This window comes from Trematomus bernacchii, unplaced genomic scaffold, assembly GCF_902827165.1.
Source record: "Trematomus bernacchii unplaced genomic scaffold, fTreBer1.1, whole genome shotgun sequence".
NCBI classification, from domain to species: Eukaryota; Metazoa; Chordata; class Actinopteri; order Perciformes; family Nototheniidae; genus Trematomus; species Trematomus bernacchii.
Window position 1 is genome coordinate 6,728,274 of NW_022987714.1, and position 21,568 is coordinate 6,749,841.

General features: G+C 38.9%; 2 protein-coding genes across 4 annotated transcripts; one reads left to right on the forward strand and one right to left on the reverse strand.

Moving 5' to 3' along the window:
* Positions 1-1,705: 1,705 nt before the first annotated feature.
* LOC117491624 (ubiquitin-conjugating enzyme E2 H-like) lies at positions 1,706-10,923 on the reverse strand. The gene is made up of 7 exons (XM_034141696.1): positions 10,653-10,923; positions 6,864-6,940; positions 6,613-6,687; positions 6,482-6,521; positions 6,169-6,221; positions 4,946-5,074; positions 1,706-4,178 (listed from the first exon to the last, which is right to left on the reverse strand). Exons 1-7 carry the CDS (start codon positions 10,703-10,705, stop codon positions 4,054-4,056), a joined length of 552 nt encoding a protein of 183 aa, XP_033997587.1. The 5' UTR covers positions 10,706-10,923; the 3' UTR covers positions 1,706-4,053.
* Positions 10,924-14,204: 3,281 nt separating this feature from the next.
* Positions 14,205-20,120, forward strand: LOC117491834 (kelch domain-containing protein 10-like). 3 transcript variants are annotated; one of them, XM_034141935.1, is made up of 10 exons: positions 14,205-14,580; positions 15,402-15,494; positions 16,388-16,609; positions 17,274-17,428; positions 17,503-17,651; positions 17,749-17,833; positions 17,913-17,979; positions 18,063-18,110; positions 18,198-18,337; positions 18,786-20,120. In XM_034141935.1, exons 1-10 carry the CDS (start codon positions 14,220-14,222, stop codon positions 18,993-18,995), a joined length of 1,530 nt encoding a protein of 509 aa, XP_033997826.1. In that variant the 5' UTR covers positions 14,205-14,219; the 3' UTR covers positions 18,996-20,120. The 3 variants fall into 3 exon arrangements, with proteins under 3 accessions (XP_033997826.1, XP_033997827.1, XP_033997828.1); XM_034141936.1 differs by having other exon boundaries at positions 14,205-14,571; XM_034141937.1 differs by having other exon boundaries at positions 14,272-14,501; positions 18,786-20,119.
* The last annotated feature ends 1,448 nt before the right edge of the window (positions 20,121-21,568 follow it).

Sequence of the window (21,568 nt, forward strand, 5' to 3'; positions counted from 1 at the left end):
ACACTGATACCTCTGTTTCATCACTCATGACACTCATTCTTACTCGCTTTTCTCGATTATTATGCAATTTAATCATTGCTGCTCACTCCAGTCAGCCTCCTTAATTAGGCCTAAAAGAATGTTTATCTAATCCAGAGTAATAAAACGAGTTTAAAGTGTTGCAATCTTTCTTCTAAATACATTTTCTAAAAAAAAAAGGTCTTCTTTGTCCCTCTTCTATATGCTTTGAGTTCCATAATTGAAAGGATAATAAGAAATAGGTTTCAATAGGAGTTAGTCGTCCAGAATACTTTATCATATCACCCTCCAAACCTCGAGCCAAATTAAACTGATGTTGAAACAAGAAACCTGAATATGCTCAGAGAGAGTCTGCATGGCCACACAGCAATGAATTTTTAATAACTTCATTATACTGTCGGCCCGTTGAGGAGCGTCATACTCCAGCATCGTGCAGAAGACCCACCTTTATTTATTTACTCATTTAAGATGATCCATATCTGAAACAAGCAGCAATTTGAGGAGAAATTCTCACAATATAGTTTAGGTTGAGCTTAGACATTTCTAGAAATGTATTAGTTTATAGACAATTATCTAGGGAAATAAATAACATAATACACAAGGCATGATACATAAAACGTATTGTCAGTGGTGGAAAAACATACAAATCATTCGCTTTAGTAAAAGTTGCAACACAACAGTGTAGAAATACGATACGAAAAAGATAAAGTACAGAAGTATTAGTATGAAAATATACCCATGGGAAAAGTAAAAGCAGCCATTTTGCAGATTGATGGATTAATATAAATCTAATTTAAATGTTGCTGTTAAAATGTAGCTTAAAATATAAACAACATTTTATTGATATGACTGATGATTATATTTGTATAAATAATCTAAATCTGTAACATTTATCAAAAAAATGTAGTAGATTAAAAACTGTAAAAATGCCAATCCATGTTGTCGAGTAGAAGTATGAATATGTTAAAAAAAAAGAAGGGGATACTAAAGATTACCTTGAATTTGTAGTGAAGTATAGTCACTATTACTATTATTAGCATTGTATTCTTTATCCTGAGTAACTTCAAATATATATTAAAATGTTCCCAGCAGAAATGGACTGTCATATTTACTCAGCTTTCACCAGCAGGCCCTTTTCAGAGCAGACATTCTGCCATGTCTTAGTATGTCATGACAGAACAAGCAACACCATGACCCTGAAACTGGAGCAGTGCATGGAGACACAAAAACATCACATACTTTGTTAATATCATTAGTATTTTTCGTATATTTATTAGTATTTATGTATTATTAGTATTTCTGTGAGAACACAAAGGCAGTTTAGGTATTTTATCCATGTATAGTTTTCTATACATATGGGTCATGTACATATTGGTAATGTGATTGAGTATAACTGAGTTTTCCAAGGTTTATGTTAAAGAATAAAATATGAATAATAATTGGATGAATGCCTAATTGTCTAACTTTGAGTGGACCTCCTCATTTCAAATCATAGTCGTATGCAGTCTATAACACAGACGGGTATCACTGCCACCTAGTGGAGGAGAGACAGATGTCCCCTCAATAATGTTACTTTGACTTCACATACATTACTGTATGTGTTTGTACTCCCAAACCCACCGAAAATTAGATTCAACAATCCTACAATTTGAATAACTTGTTGAAATGAAGACACTCACAAAGTTCATACATTTTTTTGTTGTTTATTTCTTTCTTCAAGTTACAAGGGAAGCACATTTATTTTTTGCTTTTTAAAAATCAGGGATATCTTAACTTGTATCCTGGAGAAAGGGCTTAAAAGAGGAAAATAAAAACATTCAAAGAAATTATAGGCATCAAATATATGTGTCTTATTAATAAAAAATACATAATACACTGATGAATCCAGATGAACCAGGCTGGACAGTGGTTTGTTTTTTGTTGCAAACAACAAATGACTGTGGCATCTTGTAGTCCTAAGACCTACATCGACATATATTTGGTGACCGAGGCTAATTAGAGCCATTTCAACGGGGCTGTTTGACAAATACCATTTTAGACATGCTAGTTTTACCAACCTATGTTAACTACCAAATATAACCCTCGGGCAAGAGAGCATGAAGAGATATTAATTTCCTTTTATAAAAGGGATTATTAAATTGCATTTCTGAATATAATCACATTTCTCTCCAAACAAGAATTAGCCCATTTTAATGGCGATAAAGTAAGATTCTGATTTTTGTTTCCTTCCAGAAATAACACATATTACAAACTGATCTGCACTGCGGTGAATGCATGTTACAAACATTTACCAAGCGTTAAGCCTGCGCTACAACACATACCAGTGTACCATCATAAGATTTAACAGTAATCCGTCACTGGCTCTAACGCCTCCTCCGCACATACAAGCACAACCTCTCCTGGGCTAAAGCTCTTAAACTGTCCTCTGAATAGGGAGAAACTTTGCCTGGATTTAAATTTGAACTAATCTGAGATTCACTAGAGTTGAACACTTTGAAGATTTGTTTTTAAATTCTTCTTCTTGCTAGGACTCATTATTCTCGAACCTTGTTTTTTGGGGTAAACATAACTACATTTCTGGATCCATTAGATTTTGGTCCCACCATTTTGAAAAACAACAGGCCATCAACAGCATGACAAAGAAAATGCGACAGCGTTGAAAGGCTAAAACAAAGAGCACTTCTGTCTGACAACGTAAATCCGCTTTGATGGACACATTTGCATAAGAAGGGGGTTCAGGTGGAGCAGGGGTGCAATATGTCTTTGAAGGATTTGATTCCACAAAGAGTCATCCCACGGACAAAGATGTATTAATTCTCTTCATCGATACAGGACAATTAGTCTTTAAACTACTGCGTTATATAAGTATTAAACAATACATTATGATAGGATTCACCAACCGCAAAAAAAAAACAAAAAAACGAACTATCCCTACGCAAGTCAAACACCTATTATAGTTCAACACAAGCAATAGGCAAGTTATTTAGTTCAACAATTCAACAAGGACCTGGATAATCTGCAACAAACCCCGCCCCGGCTCACAGGCGCCCTCCCCATTTCTACAGCTCCACAAAGCCCTACACAACTTTACTTCGGTGTCATGCCACAATATACAAAGATACTCAGAGAATGACAAACACTTTCCTAAAACGGAGAGAAAAAGGAGATGGGTGTTGAAGAGGAGAAGGACTGTGAGTCTTCTTTTGTGATCTATTCTCAGGGGTCAGTACAACACAGGTTTTCAATATGACATGGTTCTCCCTGGATTACATTCATGCATGCACACACACGCACACACTAACACACACCTAAAGTCACACACATGCTGTGGAGTTGTGTGGTTGATGCATTGGTAGTTTGATGGTGTGTGTGTCAGCAGGTTTGCACAGAGGGCAATCCTGTCAGAGAGGCTGTCTGTAGCCACACCAGTCTGTACACGACGGACAAAGAGTGACCTTCTGCTCCTCTGAAGTGATGATTGTTATGGCAACTCCTCAGGGCAGCAGTGTCAGAGACTAATTCAAAGGTGACACTTAAAACAAAAAATGTGAGTCCACACTCTTTTGTAGAAGAGACTGCTTAGAAATCGTGGATTTTCATCCTGCAGTTCTCTGTCAGAGAAGGAGAGATGCTTGATGATGCAGTTAAGTGTTGAACAAAGACAAAAATAAAGAACTTGAGTATGTTATGTCAGTCCTCTTTCCTCGTGGGTTGGTCTCACTGCTCAGCAGAGCAGCGTGAAAGCCTTGATCGAAGCCACCAAAGATCTTGGAAATAAATGAGCACTCCTTTCTGATCTAAACAGACCCTCAGGGGTGGGGGGGGGGTTGGGGGGGAGGAGGGCAAAGGGGCAGGTGGTCATGAATTCCTAAGTATGGGGTTAATATTCTGCAATATCATACTGCAAATCCTTGTGTAGCAATAAAAATCCTTGTGTTGCTGTAAAAAATTGTCTTGTTTAAATATGAATATAGTACTGAGTTTCTGCTCTTTAGGGAATCACAGTCTGTTGTGAGGCGAAGGTCTTCCCCTTCACTACAACTCCATGTCCTGAGCCTCGTCCTCCGAAAAGTCTGACATGGAGCTCTCGGAGGAGGAGTCGCCCCCGTGCTCCTCCTGCTCCTTTAGAGCCTCCTCTGTGGCGTACTTCTGGATGTACTCTGAAAAAAGACACATAAGGAGGTGATGTGCTCTCTTAGTCACAGACAACAACATGAAGTACAAATGTTTTTACCTCCTGACAAAAACAACTTAAACTCAAGGTCCAATTACTCAAATGTTCTGGTGCTTTCAAACTTATCACACAGTCTACTTCAGTAGAATTTTCATGGAGATATTCGAGGAATAAATCTATTAGGCTTGGCTTTTGAGTCAACAAGGATACGAAGTCCCAAGAGATACTAATGGAAAGTTTGGATCTCTAAATGTTCCAGGCTACTGAGCAAAATATGCTGAAGAACGTGTGATACAAAATACATTTTCATGTTTATGTAATTAAAAATAAAATGTGTGCATGAAGCATGTGACCTAAACATCGCTCTAGCTTCCACTCCACTGTAGAGAAAATAATGGCGGCATACAAAAGCATCAGATTTGGATATTTCTGTGGGCTGCAGTTAAAAGCTCCACAACGTTTTTGTCATCTGATGTTTTCTCCAAGTCTGGTGTTATTTAACTAGTACAATTACTACTTTTGTTACAATATAGCATTTATATTCACGTGCACACATATCCTCTGCAGTATTCATTATAGTGTTGTCTGTTCTTTAATCTAAACTGTTGCCTTCTAGGACTGCAAAAAAAACCCACATCTGATATTCCGTTAATGCAGAAAATATACCCTATCCTAACCATTAACATGTTTTTTTTGTATCTCAACCTCTCATCCACCACTCCAGATTCCCAGAGTTAGACACTGGGGTGTTACCTTTGATCTTGTGTTTATAATCCTCCGGCCGGTGCAGGTACATGGCGGCTGCGTCCCCGTTCAGAGGATCGATGGGGTTGGGGTAGGCGAGCAGCTGAGGGAGGAACGACTCAAAGATGTTGGTGAGGTCTGGTGGGGGTGGAGAAAAGATTAGTCAGCACAGAGAATAACACAATTACAGAGAAATATCAGCCAGCTGTGCAAGCTGATCAACACAGAGTCGTTCCATCATGAGTGTAAAAACAACATGATCCACTAGAGGGCTCTCTTGTAATGAAATTCAAACAGATGTAATGCTGTATTGTTTTCATGTCAGGCATAATCAATCTCAGCAATGGAAGCTGTACTAATCTACAGTTACTTCAACCTTGCAGTATGTATGCATTTATGATGTACTGTATTTTAGACATTTTAGATTTTATAGACTTAAAGAAAACATTGTCTACAGAGCAGCTCCAGGATTTAGACTTATACGACTGATTTTTGGCTTTAAAAGAGATGAGTTCATCCTCACAAATATTGATTTAACCTCCCACTATGGAAATAACATAATGTAATAGTTAATTTAGATGGTGCACCCTTTAACACTGTTTACAAAAGAGTGGCGTGAGCAGTACATTAGCAGCAGCTTCACTGCACTGTCTGTCTGTCTACACAGGATGCGTTCAGGCACATAGAGTGTAGGTCTCCTGTGTTTCAGCAGCGCTCAGAACTTATCACACAAGGACTTTTAGTTACACTTGTGAAATGGAAGAAACACTAGAATAGTTATTGGGTTTGGGAGGCTTTCTGAAGATTTTTCGACCACTTTTGTGTGTCTGAATACATCGTTGTCAGCTGTCATTGACGGTCTGTCGGCCTGAAACAACTTTCATATATGTCAAGGTTTTTGTTTGTACGGATGAACATGAATTAAATATCATGTTGAAACTTAGTTCAATATTATGTTGCTAAGGATTCAAGAACAAGATAATGTTGCTACTTCAAACAAGGTAAACGCTGCATTCTTTTCCTGTTTCAGCTCTTCAGTCTGTTAGTCATCATAGCTAAAGATTATTTTTGTATCTGTCAGTGCTGAATGCATGACCCCAATACAAGCAGCAGTTTAACTAGAAAGTGAGATGCTCTGCATGAAGCTGCACGGGACAGGTATAAGCTGCTCGCTTTGTTTAATGGCAGTAGGTTTATCTTCAGTGTGTCAAAGAGCTGTGGCTGTGACCTACCGTAGAGAGCTGTCCATGTCTGGTTAATGACATCTAAACACACAGTTCCTGACCTGAAGAAAAAAAAGAACACTGTTAGTACAACATATATAGACCCACAGAGGTTTGGGTGACATGAACATAAGGAGCTTTGCCTCCATAGTATGAATATTTCTTAAGGTAAAGAGGATTTTCTACAGACAGAACACATACAATTATGAATTTGCATTGAATGGATGCAACAAATATCAATCGAGTATTTGCCATGTAGGTTGTTCAAATAAGTATACAAAGCTGTAATCGCTGATATCTTAAATACTGTAGGTCAACTTACGCTTCATCAATGTTGGGATGAAAGATTTTATTCATGAATCCTGTGAACAAAGAAAGGCAGGTTTTAATTGTTGTTCAGTAAAATCTAATAAGGATATTGTCAGGCTTTGCCACAAGGCTAAATATTCATACCTATGGATGGAGATTTGAAGGGGTATTTATCTGGTAGGTCCACTCTGACCTTCCACACTCCTCCTTCGTACGATGCTGGAAATAATTTGAATTAAAAGAGATGTATTAATAATCCACACTGGAACACAGGATGTTAAAAGTAATGTTTTAACTCAAAAGGAACACTGACTCGACCCTGATTTAAAGCACCTTACACTGATGTAATGCAGATTAATGAGAGGAAGAATCAATGTAAAAATCTGCAAACTTACATCCAGGTGGTCCGTGGAACTTGACCACAAACTCATTCAGTCCACTCAGGATGGTGACCTCATGTTTGCTCTCAATGCTGACGTGTGGTTAAGGAAAAGGCAAAACAAAAACACGAGCGACAGGAGAGGCAGAAACACCTGTTCGACAAACATTTATCAAAAACAAGCTTGTGTGTCAACATTTAGGGTCAAAATGCCTCCGTCTGACTCTGTAAACTGGGCAGAGGTCAAACTGGATCGATAACATGAGATCAATAATGCAGTGTCAGACAAGCTTAACCCACACAACAGGTTACCTTAACAGCAAAACAACCTCACACTCAGCACAAGATAACAGCTGATTAAACATGACACTATCTGCCAAACTGTCAACAACCACCAACTACACTACAGGTGACATTGATGATCACAACTTTTCCTAAAATACAGGAAATGACTAAACTTAATGTAAAATTCTAACTATTTTAAAAGGCTAATTTCATTAAGCGTACATAGAGCTCTAAGGGAGACTGATAGGAAATGTCCTCTGAGTGCAAGTAAAGAGAAGATGGAAGGAGACTTGGGTGGGGACGAGGATGTGTCATAATCACAGTGTGTGGGGACACAAAGAGACATGAGGCCATCTTAAATGTCTGAAAGCGACAGACAGATTGAGCGTATTCAGTTAACAACTATTTGACTCTGGCACATTGACAAAAAACCCACAAGTGAACTGCTCATCTCCCGGTCATACAATGCAATGCACATATTCTCATAATATTTAGCATGCCAAAGTAAGATTTAGTATGTCCCAATTTAGAGTAGGTCAAGTGCAGTATGCCAAAATTACCAGGATGTCTCACTAAATCTGGTTGCATTTTGCAGAATGCAATGCAGCATGCTTTTATGGCTGTCCGGACCCACAATCCGTTGCACTGCAGATATATAAGCAAGAGGGTTGAATTAAAACGCCTTTACATTTGAAGGAAGTAGTATGTCCCAGGTGACTGGATACTGCATGTTTTTCTTTTTAAAGTATGTGATTTGGAAAGTTTCCCTTCCATCACCTCTATCGAAACAATCTTAAATAAAATAATGCTCGGATGCTAATTTAGCCAAACTGCTGGAGCAAAAATAATAACGCAAATAGCATGTAAGGAGAGAAAAAAACTGTAAACCAGAAAAGAAAGCTGGAAAAGCTAGTGACTGAATAGAAACAGTTTTCAAACCACTGAGCAAGGTTTCTCTTAATATGATCTGATGCAATGTTTGTCATTACAAAAAGGCTTTTTCATATAGACTTGTTCAATGTGAAAACTTTCCTTAATGCCATTACCCATGGATTCTTCATAGAAACCCAAGAATATGCTCACTCAAGAGGAATATAGCTACACAAGGAAAATCCTTTATTTTTAAGAAAAATATCCAGTTACCCAGTTTGTAAGTTATTATTAAACCTAGTTTTCAAGACATTTACTTTGTCAGCTATTTTACTATCTGTGCAATTAAACTACAACATTAAACAACAATATATGCAGTAGACCGCATATATATGATCATTCCCAATGCATGCTATAAACTGATGAGTGTGTCCTTTTGTGAGGACAATAAATTAAACTGACAGCAGGAATGGCAGCTGTGAACTGTCACAGCAGTTCAATGTAACATATTGGATTTAATGGCACACTATGAAACTATGTCTGGCATCTCCTGTTAAACAGTGGTGTACACTCAGGATTGGAAACTGGTGAAACGAGATCTCCAACAGCAAAACTGATGGATCCTAACATGTTTTTCTCTCGTGCCTTCCACTATCTATTCTTAGATCTCTCATACATACTTTAAAGTGGCATCAATAAAACAAAACAATAATAATAAAAGCAAAAACCATCAGCTTTCTTTGTATTGACCTTTGTTTTCATGTTTTGTGGACAATTATAATTCATGCTGGTAAAAATAATTACTATGTTATCATCTCCATGTTTACTAGCTTACCCTCATTTAGTATGCCTGCACTTGAGCATGTTACTTGTCCCTACTGGTAGGAGCACACAAGTATTACAAATCTTAACAGTCTCAGGTGTGGGTCATTATTAATGGGAAATTAATAAATAAAAGGAAGGGTACAAATTATTATTACAATTATGAAAATGACTGTGACTCAAGGAACAAACACTTATATCTCCCTTACATATATGTCTCCAATACATGTTAGTTTGTATTAAGTCACATGTACTATTATTAAACCAATTAAGTCCACATTGTGTTTTTTTGTAAATGAAATACAATTGTTGCCATCACATACTCAACTATTAAAAACTAAAGCTTTATATGCAGTAATATCTATGCAATCTGTAGTTATCTTTTTTAAATGTGATCAATTGATCCAAATTGTTGCTGATTAGTTTTCATTTGACTGACTAATGCACTAGCTAATTTATAATAATATAATATATTTATTTAGCTGTTTCAGCACTAGATGCCACTCTATTAAAAAAAGGCCCTCGTTCCTGTTATCAACATGGTCACCCACTCAGCGTCAGTATATTTTAATGTCCCCCCCCTCCACCCCCAATGCATGGACAGGATGTCCCGTGCCCCCCTCCCTGCATGCGCCCCTACAGCACGCTTGTTTTTCCTCGATCAGCTGTGTGTGAAGCCCCGCCCTCTACCATGTTCCGGATGGTAACAGTCTGACCAATCAGAGAGCAGCATCTAGCTGCAGGACAAAAACAAAACAATTCTGCTCACGCTGTCAGAAATCCTCTCATGCAAACTTTAGCTGATAACTGCGAATAATTACCAATAGTACCAAATACAAATAAAACATAAACATCATGTGACATCAAAAAGTGGTGAGAAAAAAAGTGTAATTAAAATAAAAACATATCCATTGGCTTTTGTTTCCCTTTTCAGCGTCGTTAAAATTCTATAAAAATATCACAAGTCGTTTTATTTATTTTTGAATCGTTTGTTGAAAACACGCCAATCGTGATTTATTCACTATAAATAAAATGTGAGTTTTGTTTATCGACAATATGAAACATGATTTTGTTGTATTGAGACAGCAATTTTGAAAGCACAAAAGGTCAAACGTGGTTATCTAACGTTAATTAATGTAGTTGGCTGTTGACAAAGATCGTCTCCGTTACGCTACATTGACCTTATTTGTTCTCCCTTCGTGGTATCATGCTACACAGCTAGCTCCCGTGACGTTAACGTTGCTAAATCGTGAAAAAACAAACGTCTGTCCAAAGAAGCGTTTTCTAAATGCTAAATATTCCTCGCCAGTCTTTCACATTGTGTTGTCAGTCCGGGGGGACCACGTATCATTGCCTAACAGGCTAACTTATCGCTTCCGAGCTAAGGCTAACAACGCTTATAGCTAACACAGAGTTTCCAGCCAGCGTTGTATTGCGACAGATCCCGTTGCTAATTCGATTGATAAAAACAAGAACACCATCGCTTATGTATTAGCAAGCTAACAATGGCGAGTGACTTCACATAAATAACGTTAAATGTGTAGCTTCCTCGCTATACTGCTAACTGAACAATTAGCTAAGGTGGCTAACGTATGCCAACCCCGCAGAATCTAAGGTTAGACACAGAGCTAACCATTAACATCCAACTGTTTAGCATTACACACTTTTAACCAAATCTATTAATATCACAAAGCTAGAACATAATATACATCATTGTAGCAGCCATCGGGACCAAATACTGTCATTTATCAACATAATAGAGCTGACAAATGATTATAAAAGAAGCCTAGTTGTGTATTTAGGCTTGTTTATGTTCAGAAAAGGATACAGTTTCACCACGTCGGTATCCATTCGCCTCTTGCCCGGACTTGGAGACGACATTTTTGTATTCCTTTCAGAAGTGATTTAAAAATACTGCGACGATAAGGCTACCTCAACCTTTCCGCTTGGAAATTCCTACAAACTCTCAAAAGCCTTTCCTTAATGTCCATAAACAAGATCCTAACTGCAACATCGCCCACTTTTCCTCAGCGGATCTTCAGTGTTTCTGCTCCAGTGTCCTGTCCTGAAGACTGACATCAACCTCCAGCCACCAGACTGCGAGAGGAGGGGCTGAGCTATAGAAATACACCGCACAGAACACACTTACACTGTTAGTGAGTCATCAAAGTCAGCGAATAAAAGTGCTGTGATCATACCTTTAAAGATGGAAGTCGATATTTTAAAAAGATGTATGCAGATTTGAGTTGTTTTTTTATCTCATCTGGTGAAATAGTGTGCAAAGTAAAAGTGCTTGCCTTTCTATTAATGCCACATCTATGACAAAATTAACGTATAGGAAGGCTGCAAAAAACACTTTAGGCCAAAGTTGTGTTTTCGCAGTCATTTTAGCGTCTTATCTGACTTTAGTTTGGTAAATACCCATCAATTGGTGAAGAATTAACATGTCTAGTACAGTCAGTAAAAGGACACAATATGATAAAAGTAGACACATAGCTTAATAAAAGTAGCATTGAAACATGTAGCTCACTCAAGTAATTGCTCATTTAAGAAAAATTAGCAAACCCGCAATAACAAAATATAATTTTTTTCTTTCAAATTACGACAAGTAGGCCTACTTAAGTATTTGCATCAAAAATATATAACCATACATAAAGCTCTAATTATACAATATGGCTAATTCCAGAATCATGAGTGGATTATAACTAGTGAGGCATTAATGTGTTCATAATTTTAATATTGCATAAGTGGAGCTGACTCATCACATATGCTGATAGGTAGTCTGTAATAATACATTATAATTCATTAGTTAATTGTATCAGTTTGGTAAATCTGTATACAACTAAAGCTGTTAGACATTGTGGAGGAAAAAGTAGTTACAATATCTCCCTCTAAAATGTTATTGAACAGAAGACGGGAGTAGCATAACATAGAAATACTCAAGGAAAGTACTACGGCCTTAAAATTGGACTGAAAACTCATCTTAGAGTCTCCTGTTGTCTCTAAGTGTAGCACTTGAGTTAGATCAGCATATTTCATTATTATTGGTGTATTTGATTCTACAACTTTTTGAATTGTACTTGGTGTAATTTCCTTTGCATTAAATTATTAGATATATATATGTAATGCTGGATTCCCAAATCATAAATGCCTTGAGAATCTCACATGACCTCCTCAGGTCATGGGACCATTGCTTGTCATACGATGACAACAACAAGTACAGTGTCAGAAACCTTTGTTTCAATGATGTCAGGTGAGTTTCTCCAGCCGTCTGGAGCCAAGAAGAGATCCATGAATAAGACTTAAACAAAATGTGTGACAACACAAGAACACACATATGAAATAATTAATCTGCTCTTATTCCAAGTTTACAGAGCTCTCACTACTCTTTTGTCACATGTTGCACACACTTTTCTGAATATGTTGTGGTTCTGTTCTGTGTTGAGGGTATGTTGAGGGGTAAATATTCGTAGTATGCTACTTCTTCCTTACATGTTTGACACTTTGGAATTCAACAAAGCAAGCAACCCTTTCATGCTTTTGTTATTTACATCTGAGTTTGTAAATCTCCATGTTTTTGAATTCAGGACATTGGTGGATTTTAAGTGGTGTCATCTTTGTCAGCGTCTGTGCACAACATTGCTTACCAGAGTAAAACTCTTGTTCAAGCTATCATTTTGTGCCAGTTGATGTCTATTGGCTTTCCATGTTTCCATCTTAATACAAACAATACTTTGGTTGGCTTACTTAAAATGGCCTATGTAAATTACACCATTCAGAATAATTTGGTTATCTGTTTGAGTCTCTTCAGTCATGAACAAACAGAAATCATGAATGTAGTGCATCTGCCAGTCAGACTTATCACTCTAGATGAGAGGGTATCCAGTGACGACCTCCATGAATCTTTGAGTAGATCACCGGAATGAAACAATGCTGTAAACTCGTCCCTTGTTTAATCTCACAGCTGCAGCTCTGTACAACAGTTTTTATGCTGTCAGTGACTTTTCATGATAATAATAACACATCGGATTTGTATAGCACTTTTACTAATGCTCAAAGACGCTTTACATAAAATCAGAAAAGAAACATCATAGACTGGCTTCATTTCCTACACATAATCTTTTGGAGGACAAGGTTACATAAACTAAATGACTGATCATCTCTGCTAACAAATAACCTAAAATTACTTAAAATTACCACCATGGTACCACCACCACCGTGAAGTTGCATGTCAAAGGGAAACTTGTGAATAAACATGGTAGACGACATGGAACTTAAGTTGATTAATTGGTGCATTGTGGGCAGCGACCTCAGCAGAAACAGGCTAGAAATGCAGAACAAAAATATATTTTATTGTTACAAATATAGGGTCATAGCAGCAATGTCGTTAAATGCAAACATTAACATGACCGCATGCACATTGCAAAAAAAAATCTGCTCCGAAGTGTTTTAGTGTAATGTTAAGACTGTTAACTGCAGGTAAACACTCAAGACAAAAGAGATTGTATGATCTACTCTATTCACAATCACTATTTGTTCTGTGAGAGTTACTGATACAACTCTTGCTTACAATTCTAAACTGTAGGCCTACTTTGTTTCACACAGTCTATGTGGGAAAAGCCCTAGCAGCCTCTCATGGGGATTGATCTGTTTTGCTCTTTCATCCTATCCCAATGAGCTTCAAATCAAGATTACCACATGTCAGCAAAGCAGCACCAGAAGATCTGGGTTAAAGGTTGATCCTCCAACCAATTGTTCTTCTCATAGTCACTCAACAGTTGTTCCTTATCTACCATGTCAAGTTAATCTTGTTTTATATTTTGCAAGCAATTTAAAAAGTAGTGTTGTAAGGTCATTTATTTTAAGGGATATTGCCACACCATGTACATCCCAGATGTTTAACTTTATCAGATTAAGTTATGTGCAGTTATCTGGCAGAAAATAGACGTCAAATCAGTCTCGGATAATCTACTAATTGTTCATGTGTATTACATTTATTGGTTTACTTATCACATCACTTGGGATCATTTGTTTTATGAGAATGCAAATGTTATAAACTGTAAATTGGACCAGACACAAGCATTCGAAGGCATCACCTTTATTAAATGCTGATGGGAATGTTCATTATTTTTTATTAAAAGTAAATTGTACTTACTTGAGTAACATAGCACTTCTAGCATTGCTACATTAAGGGTTAAGATATCTGAGTTGTTTTACATGTGGCACTAATTTGGGGTAAGTAAATGATTTGTAATCCAAACACACATTGAATGCTAAACCTGCTTCTATATTTAAGCTGTTCTTTAAACATATTCTACATACTGTATGTAAACATTTAGGATCGCTGCAGTTTTTCCAAACATATAAACACGGCCATGTGGCTCTTGAACACGACATGCGGGCTCCCCCTCCTCTGATTGGTCAGCGCAGACCAGCTGCCGGTGGTGGGCAGCAGCAGGTGTGGACGCTCGTTAGTAAGATTTCTTTATTATGCTGTGATTGCCTGTGCTTGCAGCTCCATGCCACTCCGTGTAGTCACACTGAAGCGTGTGTCGGTTCAGGTGTGAAGCCGGTGTGTGTGTGTGGCTCCCTGTCGAGATGTCTTCGGCCGAGCAGGACGGGAGTCAGTTCAATAAGTTTGAGAAACTGTCGTGGAGGCCCTCCATCCGCGACTCAGGTCTGTAAACAAACCTTCTGCAACAACGAGCAGCATGTTGTAGACAGCAAAGCAAATCGAAAATTAAATTGTAATTCAAGTAAGTATTTTTCTTGCCTTTTATGTAGACTCCTGTTTCTGAGTTTGTCTGTGATAAAGCGATGTGGTGCACACAGTGGTGCACACAGGCCACAGCTAGCTAACGTGCTACGGAAGCCAGTAGACATCAGGGAATGAACTCTCAGCAGGCATCTACAGCGCTATTGTGATAGTTATTCACTTTAAATGGGGATTACATCATGGGAGACTGAATGGTACAAGTATAAACTTCATGGTGGAGACACTGCTCGGACAACAGTACACGTTGCCGCACTGTTATAATGAAAACGAATATCCATTACTTGCATACGACAGTGAGTTTAAAAAAGTTAATATTATGTAAGTTCAATGTCTGAAACGGCCTTTAACTCCACAACATGTTTACCCAGACAACCCCCCAGCCACTGCCAATAGACACCCTAACGGTATCTACTAGTACTAGATAGTACACATTTAAAATATAAGACTCAAAAAACGATTTGTATTTATTTCTTATTTCTTCATATCTTCTGAAAGTGTCAAATCTTTCAGATATGTCCCTAATCCAACCTCTGACATGCACCCATTACCCATCTGAGCAACTTTAACTTTGGACAATTTGAAAATGAAACTTCTGGACATATATTTTTAGCCTGAGCCTATTTCTTTTCTAGTGAATTCAAACATTTTATTGTTGTAGTTTTGCTAAAACTTGTATTTATTGTGGTCCATTTTAAACGTGCTCTGTAAATCACTTTGAGGTGAATGATTGTATGAATTTAAGTATTTAACTCTATTTTTCTTACCCTCTCTTTCTTTTCACTTTTTTATTGTGATTGGCAGGCTCCAAGAAGCGGGCACGGTGGCTTCAGGCTCGGCGCATCTTCTCCCCTTCTTGCCCCAACCTTCGGATCCCCAACAGGTTTCTGAGAGAAGGTGCTGTAAATTCACAAAATAACTGTGATCGACCCCCTCCTGTCAAATGTATACTTAAAGGTAGGGTAGGTAAGTTTGAGAAACCACCAGCTCGAGTGTGCTAGAATTTGAAAATACACAACCGGAGAAAATCTGCCACTTCCTTACAGAGCCCCTCCTCCAACACACACGAACGCGCACATGACCAATGAGGGCACGAGATAAGTTTGTGCACAGATGGAAGGCTGACGGGCAGTTAGGCCATCCAGTTATTTTAGCCGGGCCGGCTAAAATGATTGGTCGTGCTTTTTACAGTACTACGGCTTCCACAGATGACATTTTTTTTTAATCGATTTTTTGTCAAAGCACTTAAGATATTCATTGCTATCAGGATGTTAAGAGCATTCCATGGAATATAACAAGTGTATCTCGAGCCGGTTTCTCAAACTTACCTATCCTACCTTTAAACTGTAGTTTAATTTCTTTAATTTTGCATGGTTTCATCTATGCTTATACATGCTGTTCAATTGCTCCATTTTCTCTTTCATCCGGCAGTGGCACAGTCAGTAGGGGCTTGGACTGTGAGCCGTAGGGTCGCCGGTTCAAGTCCCCGAACAGACCTAAATATGGAGTGTGGACTGCTACTTGGAGAGGTCCCAGTTCACCTCCTGGGCCCTGCCGTGGTGCCCTTGAGCAAGGCACCGGACAACCCCCTCCCCACTCCCATTGCTCCCCGGGCGCTGTACAATAGCTTCTCCTAGTACTAGACTCCTGGTACTAGGATGGGTTAAATGCAGAGGCCAAATTTCACTGTGTGCCGTGTGCTCTGCATGTGTGACCATTAGGGGTTTCATCCCTCCGATTCTATTCTATCTATTAGCCCTCTCAGTGTCTTGACCGTGCTCCTCCCACAGGACTCTGTGTACCCCCCGCCCGCAGCGGACACCGCTGTGTTGCAGACAGCACCAACCTGTATGTGTTTGGAGGCTACAACCCTGACTTTGAGGAGGCAGGGGGGTCCGAGAATGAGGACTACCCTCTCTTCAGGGAGCTTTGGAAGTTTCATTTTGCTACGGCCACCTGGCAGCAGATACGCACAGAGGGTTACATGCCCACAGAGCTGGCTTCTATGTCAGGTAAAGATTGATATGCTGCTCCCCTGCACACACATGTTCTCCTTTTTAGAACCACCTACCATTATCACTAAAGGTACCCTTTGGCGTTTATGACCACCACTATATGGGACTATGGAGTGTACGTTTTATGACATATTTGAATTCAGGTGACTCAACACAGATTCATGCTAAAGGCTTTAAAATATTCTACAAATAACAGGTTGCAGTAATGCACCAAAAAAACAACAGGGAATGAAATCGGTGCCTACCACATGCCAAACACAGGGTAAATATTGGTATAAACAACAAAGGGACCAATTCCTCAAACCATTGCATTAGTGATGTTTCTAGTGGTCTACATTTGATAATGTAATGCTTATTAATACTGTAATTTTTAAAGCTGCAACTGAAAGCTTCAGGAAATGTGAAATGATCAGTAAGTAGATTTGAACCAACCTTATTAGGCATTCTTAACAAGTTATTCAACTGTAGTAGAGACTTGGGCTGACGAGTATACATACTATTTCATTGTCATTGCAAGATTAAAAGTGAAAGACATGTTATTAAATTACATTCATTCTGTGAAAATACTAATTCATATCTGTTTGTTTATTGCAAGTAGCATTTTTATGTTTGACAACTTTATAGCTACATTTACTAATTGTTTAGCAATGATCATTCTCAGCTGTTTTACACGGCAACAACCTGCTTGTGTTTGGTGGCACTGGGATTCCATTTGGGGAAAACAACGGCAACGAGGTCCATGTTTGCAATGTTCAGTACAAACGGTGGAACCTCCTCAACTGCAAAGGGAAGAAACCCAACAAGATCTACGGACAGGTGACGGCGTCCGTCTCTCTTAATCTGGTCTGGATATAAAGCTCAAGTCCTAAAATGTTGTTCTCCATTCCCAGGCGATGGTCATCATAAATGGCTACCTCTATGTGTTTGGCGGGACAACAGGCTACCTTTACAGCACTGACCTGCAACGGCTGGACCTGAGCACCAGAGAGTGGACCCACCTCAAACCCAACAACACACCCTCAGATCTTCCTGAGGAGAGGTCAGACTGCAGATATAGTGTAAACGACTACAGTGTGTGTGACCGTGAATCCCACATTTTCATTAAAATAGACTAAAATGAATGCATGGTTTCACAGGTACAGACATGAACTAGCTCATGATGGACAGAGAATATACATTTTAGGAGGTGGGACTTCCTGGACGTCATATCCCATGGACAAGGTGAGGGGAAGATGCATAGACCAACATATTTCAGAGAAACAATGTGCAACTCATTTTTAACACCATTTGTCTTCATCAGATTCACGCATATAACTTGGAGACAAATTACTGGGAGGAAATTGTCACCAAACCCCATGAAAAAATAGGTTTGTGTTTTGTTCATTTTCTTTGGTGAATAAAGTATTTAGGCACCACACATTGAATTTACCTAATTTAATTGTCATAACAGGATATCCTGCTGCCCGTCGTTGTCACAGCTGTGTGCAGGTCAAAGATGGTAGGGAGTTTTTAACACGGCATAATCTGGACACACTGAAATGTTTATTTCTTTTATATATAAGTTTCGCTCTGTTTCTACTTCCAGAGGTGTTTATATGTGGGGGTTATAATGGAGAGCTGATCCTATCTGACCTGTGGAAGATCAACCTGCAGACATTCCAGTGGACCAAGCTGCTGGCCACCATGCCAGAACCAGCCTACTTTCACTGCGCTGCCGTCACTCCGGTGAGTTATCTATCATTCAAACATTCTACTTCTAACTCGGGCTGCAGACTTCTCCTCTGCACGAGTGAGACAGACACTAGTTTTTTGTGCTGTAGGGCTGCAGCTTATCTGTATTGTCTTTATCAAGTCATCTGCAGCTCTAAATGTTTTTTTTGTTTTTTTTTAACTGATTTAATTGTTTAGTCTGTAGCCAGAAAATGGTAAACAAAATGTCCACCTCAATTTCCCAGATCCCAGAGCGACATTCTTATGTCTGTTTTTCTAAATTAGAATCATCTAGAAGCAGTATATCTTCATAGTAAACCCGACAATACAGAATATTTGGTCGTTTTGCTTAAAACAAAAATATTTAATACTTTTTCTAAATGGTTGCTCACTAAATGCATGTCTGCAAATGTATTCAACTAATTGCTGCTGCTCTATTTTATGCAACTTTCCCCCCTTCCAGGCTGGCTGCATGTACGTCCATGGCGGCGTCGTCAACATGTTTGGGAACCGAAGGTCCGGCTCTTTGTACAAAGTGTGGTTGGTGGTGCCCAGCCTGCTGGAACTGACCTGGGAGAAACTGCTGAAAACTTTTCCTCACTTGGCCCAGCTGTCGAGCCTTCAGCTGCTCGGCTTGGGACTGACGCACACACTCATCCAGCGGCTCAAATAGACGGAGCACAGAGACTGAAGCGGTATGTGACGGAGCAGCACTGACTCTAAAAACACTGAAGGCAAAAAACGCTTTTTTAAAGGACCAAGAGAGGCTGATGTCAGATGACTATGGAAAACATTTAATGCCTTTTAACTTAAGTTTTATGTAAATGTGAGTTTTATTTCTTTCTGTTTTTAGGCAAAATGCAATGTTTGGATATTTTGGTGTCAGACTTTGTTCTGCGTGTATCTATCTGACACCAGAATCACTCCTCCTTTTGCTTAGCTCTTGTCATTTCGGATTTGGACATTTTACACTATCTCGTGCATTCCCCAGTTTTTTGTGTTTTTACCACATTGCTGTTAAAGCAGGAACATTGAAATGATCCAAAGACCTTCTTAAAAGGGCAAATTAATTTGCCTGCGTTGATGTCATTTTAGATCAAAGTCAGACTGATCAGCTTGTGTCACTGTTGCTGAAGTGATAAGTCAGCTGGTGCTACACCCACTGTCACATAGGTAAGATAAAAATGACTGTCGAACAGTGCTGATATAAAATTACATTTGTTAGTAATCAGTCCGATTATTTTAAAAGAGAGGACACTTTATGACTGGTATACTTAAAAGCCTAATTAGGTCAATTATTAAAGGCATTATGTTTTAGCCTCAAAGGCCTTCCAATTCTGACATTTAGCTGTGATTGTTACTGTACTGAACAGATTTAAAAATGTTCCTAAATGTCATATTAGGCCCTAGGATCAGATAACTCAAAAGCCTTTTTAACTCATGACATCACTGTGAATTTGATAGTGCCTCTTCCATTGTCCTTTCTCTTAAAGGAAAAATAAAGCTTAATTAATAAGTTGGAAATTAATGAATTCACTTGTAGAGCCGCAGTGATTCTCATGCACTTTTCAGTTCTACATTTGGTGCCTTCTGCATTGTTACACCATTTTAACACTTGTAAATGTGTCTGTAGTAAGATCTTCATTTGTTCTGAACTGTGCACACAAAGCCTTCTTTCCCATGTGATCTACCTGAGGCCTGTACTACGAAGCTGGTTCAACCTAACCTGGATATGTTTGAGTTAGCCGGTTGGCCCAATCCAAAACATACGCGCTCTGGTTAAACTGTACTACGACGCTGGTTATCAAGTGGATCGCTCAAGCCAGCCGTGTCCTATCTAGTTAGGTGCGCGTTCACATGAAAGGGGTGGTATTTGGAGCATTCGACCAATCTCAAACATGGACAAGCGTACTGACAGCGCAGCGTCATACTTCCTGAATGAAAAGTGAACTTTAATATTAGTCAAATATGAAGAAGTTAAACTTTAAACATCCATGACTTAAACACTTTATCCAGGATAAAAGCCACATAGCTGCACCTGCAAGGTGAATACAGCTGGTACAAGAAAAAGCGTTTGAATGCGTACATTAACAGGTTTATGATATCACTGCCCCGTCCAAGACACGAGTGGATCTGACTTTAATTACATTTGACTCGAGTGTTTCGTCAACTTAAAATAATACTTCTGCATACAGTATGTGACACTGAGTGTTGCACGGCCAGATACGGCTCAAGAAGCTGACTCAGATAAGGAAATATATGATACATTATGATGTGATATGATATGAATGATAATGGGACACATCGACGTCTGCGCTCACAGTGCCGCGGACTGTACTTAATTTTACTCTGATCCGGTTACTTATGTTGTGGCAGATATTTAAGTAAGCTTTCTTAACGCTAATGTTATAATAGTCAGATTGCTCTGAAGATGGGAGGGGATATTCTATTTTTCACGTTCAGTCAGTTGATTTTTGCCGGCCGTCTTTCCTGCAACGGCAGTTTTTCTGTATTTCCTCTATCCTGTAATATGACTTGATAGCTTTAAACTCCGCACACGGAGCTCTGATTGGTCAGCAGACGGTGCTTTCACCGAGTTGATCTCTTAGCCTGCAATAACCTCCTCGGGAGGAGGTTAGCCGCTCAGCATAAGTTACCATGGAGATCTAGCCCGCTAAGAGAACCAGCGTCGTAGGACCGGAAAGCCCGAGTTTTCCCTGAAGTTAGCCGGCTAAGCGAAAATCCGGCTTCGTAGTACAGGCCTCTGGTGTTCTCCAAATGAGCCTTTTGTTGCTGAATCTTTCTGCTCCTGGAGATGCCACGAGCAGTCCGTTTTTTTTTTTTTTTTTTAAATCTATTTATTTGAGCCGCTGTTTTGTAGCAGAACATGTAGCTACATTTCCGTTTTAATTCATTCTCGTTTCACTGCCCCCTTGATGCCTAAACTCTATTTAAACCCTTTTATACTTATTTTGGTGTCGTTTTTCCAGAGAACGTGCTATGGTACCTTGTTTCTAAAAAGAACAAGGCATGGGACTTGTAATAAGGTAGGGTAAGAGGCGTACTCAGGATGTGGCATGCTTTGATCAAAATGTCAACAGAAGCTAGTCTCATCTATAACTAACTGTATCATAATGCCCATTTTCATTTCAAGTATCCACCTTATTTTTGACATGTTATGGCCTTATTTATATCTTCTTATGAAGCAACAGCTTCACTACATACTCCGACTTGTAAAATGGACTG

What these genes read in the sequence shown, in the direction of transcription:
- LOC117491624 (XM_034141696.1), bottom strand. Translation starts at nt 10,705, where the DNA reads ATGTCGTCTCCAAGTCCGGGCAAGAGGCGAATGGATACCGACGTGGTG. An exon ending in CTTCAAATCTCCATCCATAG is followed by an intron (nt 6,522 to 6,612) that starts GTATGAATATTT and finishes CTTTGTTCACAG; the next exon opens with GATTCATGAATAAAATCTTT. An exon ending in GACATGGACAGCTCTCTACG is followed by an intron (nt 5,075 to 6,168) that starts GTAGGTCACAGC and finishes CACCCCCACCAG; the next exon opens with ACCTCACCAACATCTTTGAG.
- LOC117491834 (XM_034141935.1), top strand. Translation starts at nt 14,220, where the DNA reads ATGCGGGCTCCCCCTCCTCTGATTGGTCAGCGCAGACCAGCTGCCGGT. An exon ending in CGTCATATCCCATGGACAAG is followed by an intron (nt 17,834 to 17,912) that starts GTGAGGGGAAGA and finishes TGTCTTCATCAG; the next exon opens with ATTCACGCATATAACTTGGA. An exon ending in CTGTGTGCAGGTCAAAGATG is followed by an intron (nt 18,111 to 18,197) that starts GTAGGGAGTTTT and finishes TTCTACTTCCAG; the next exon opens with AGGTGTTTATATGTGGGGGT.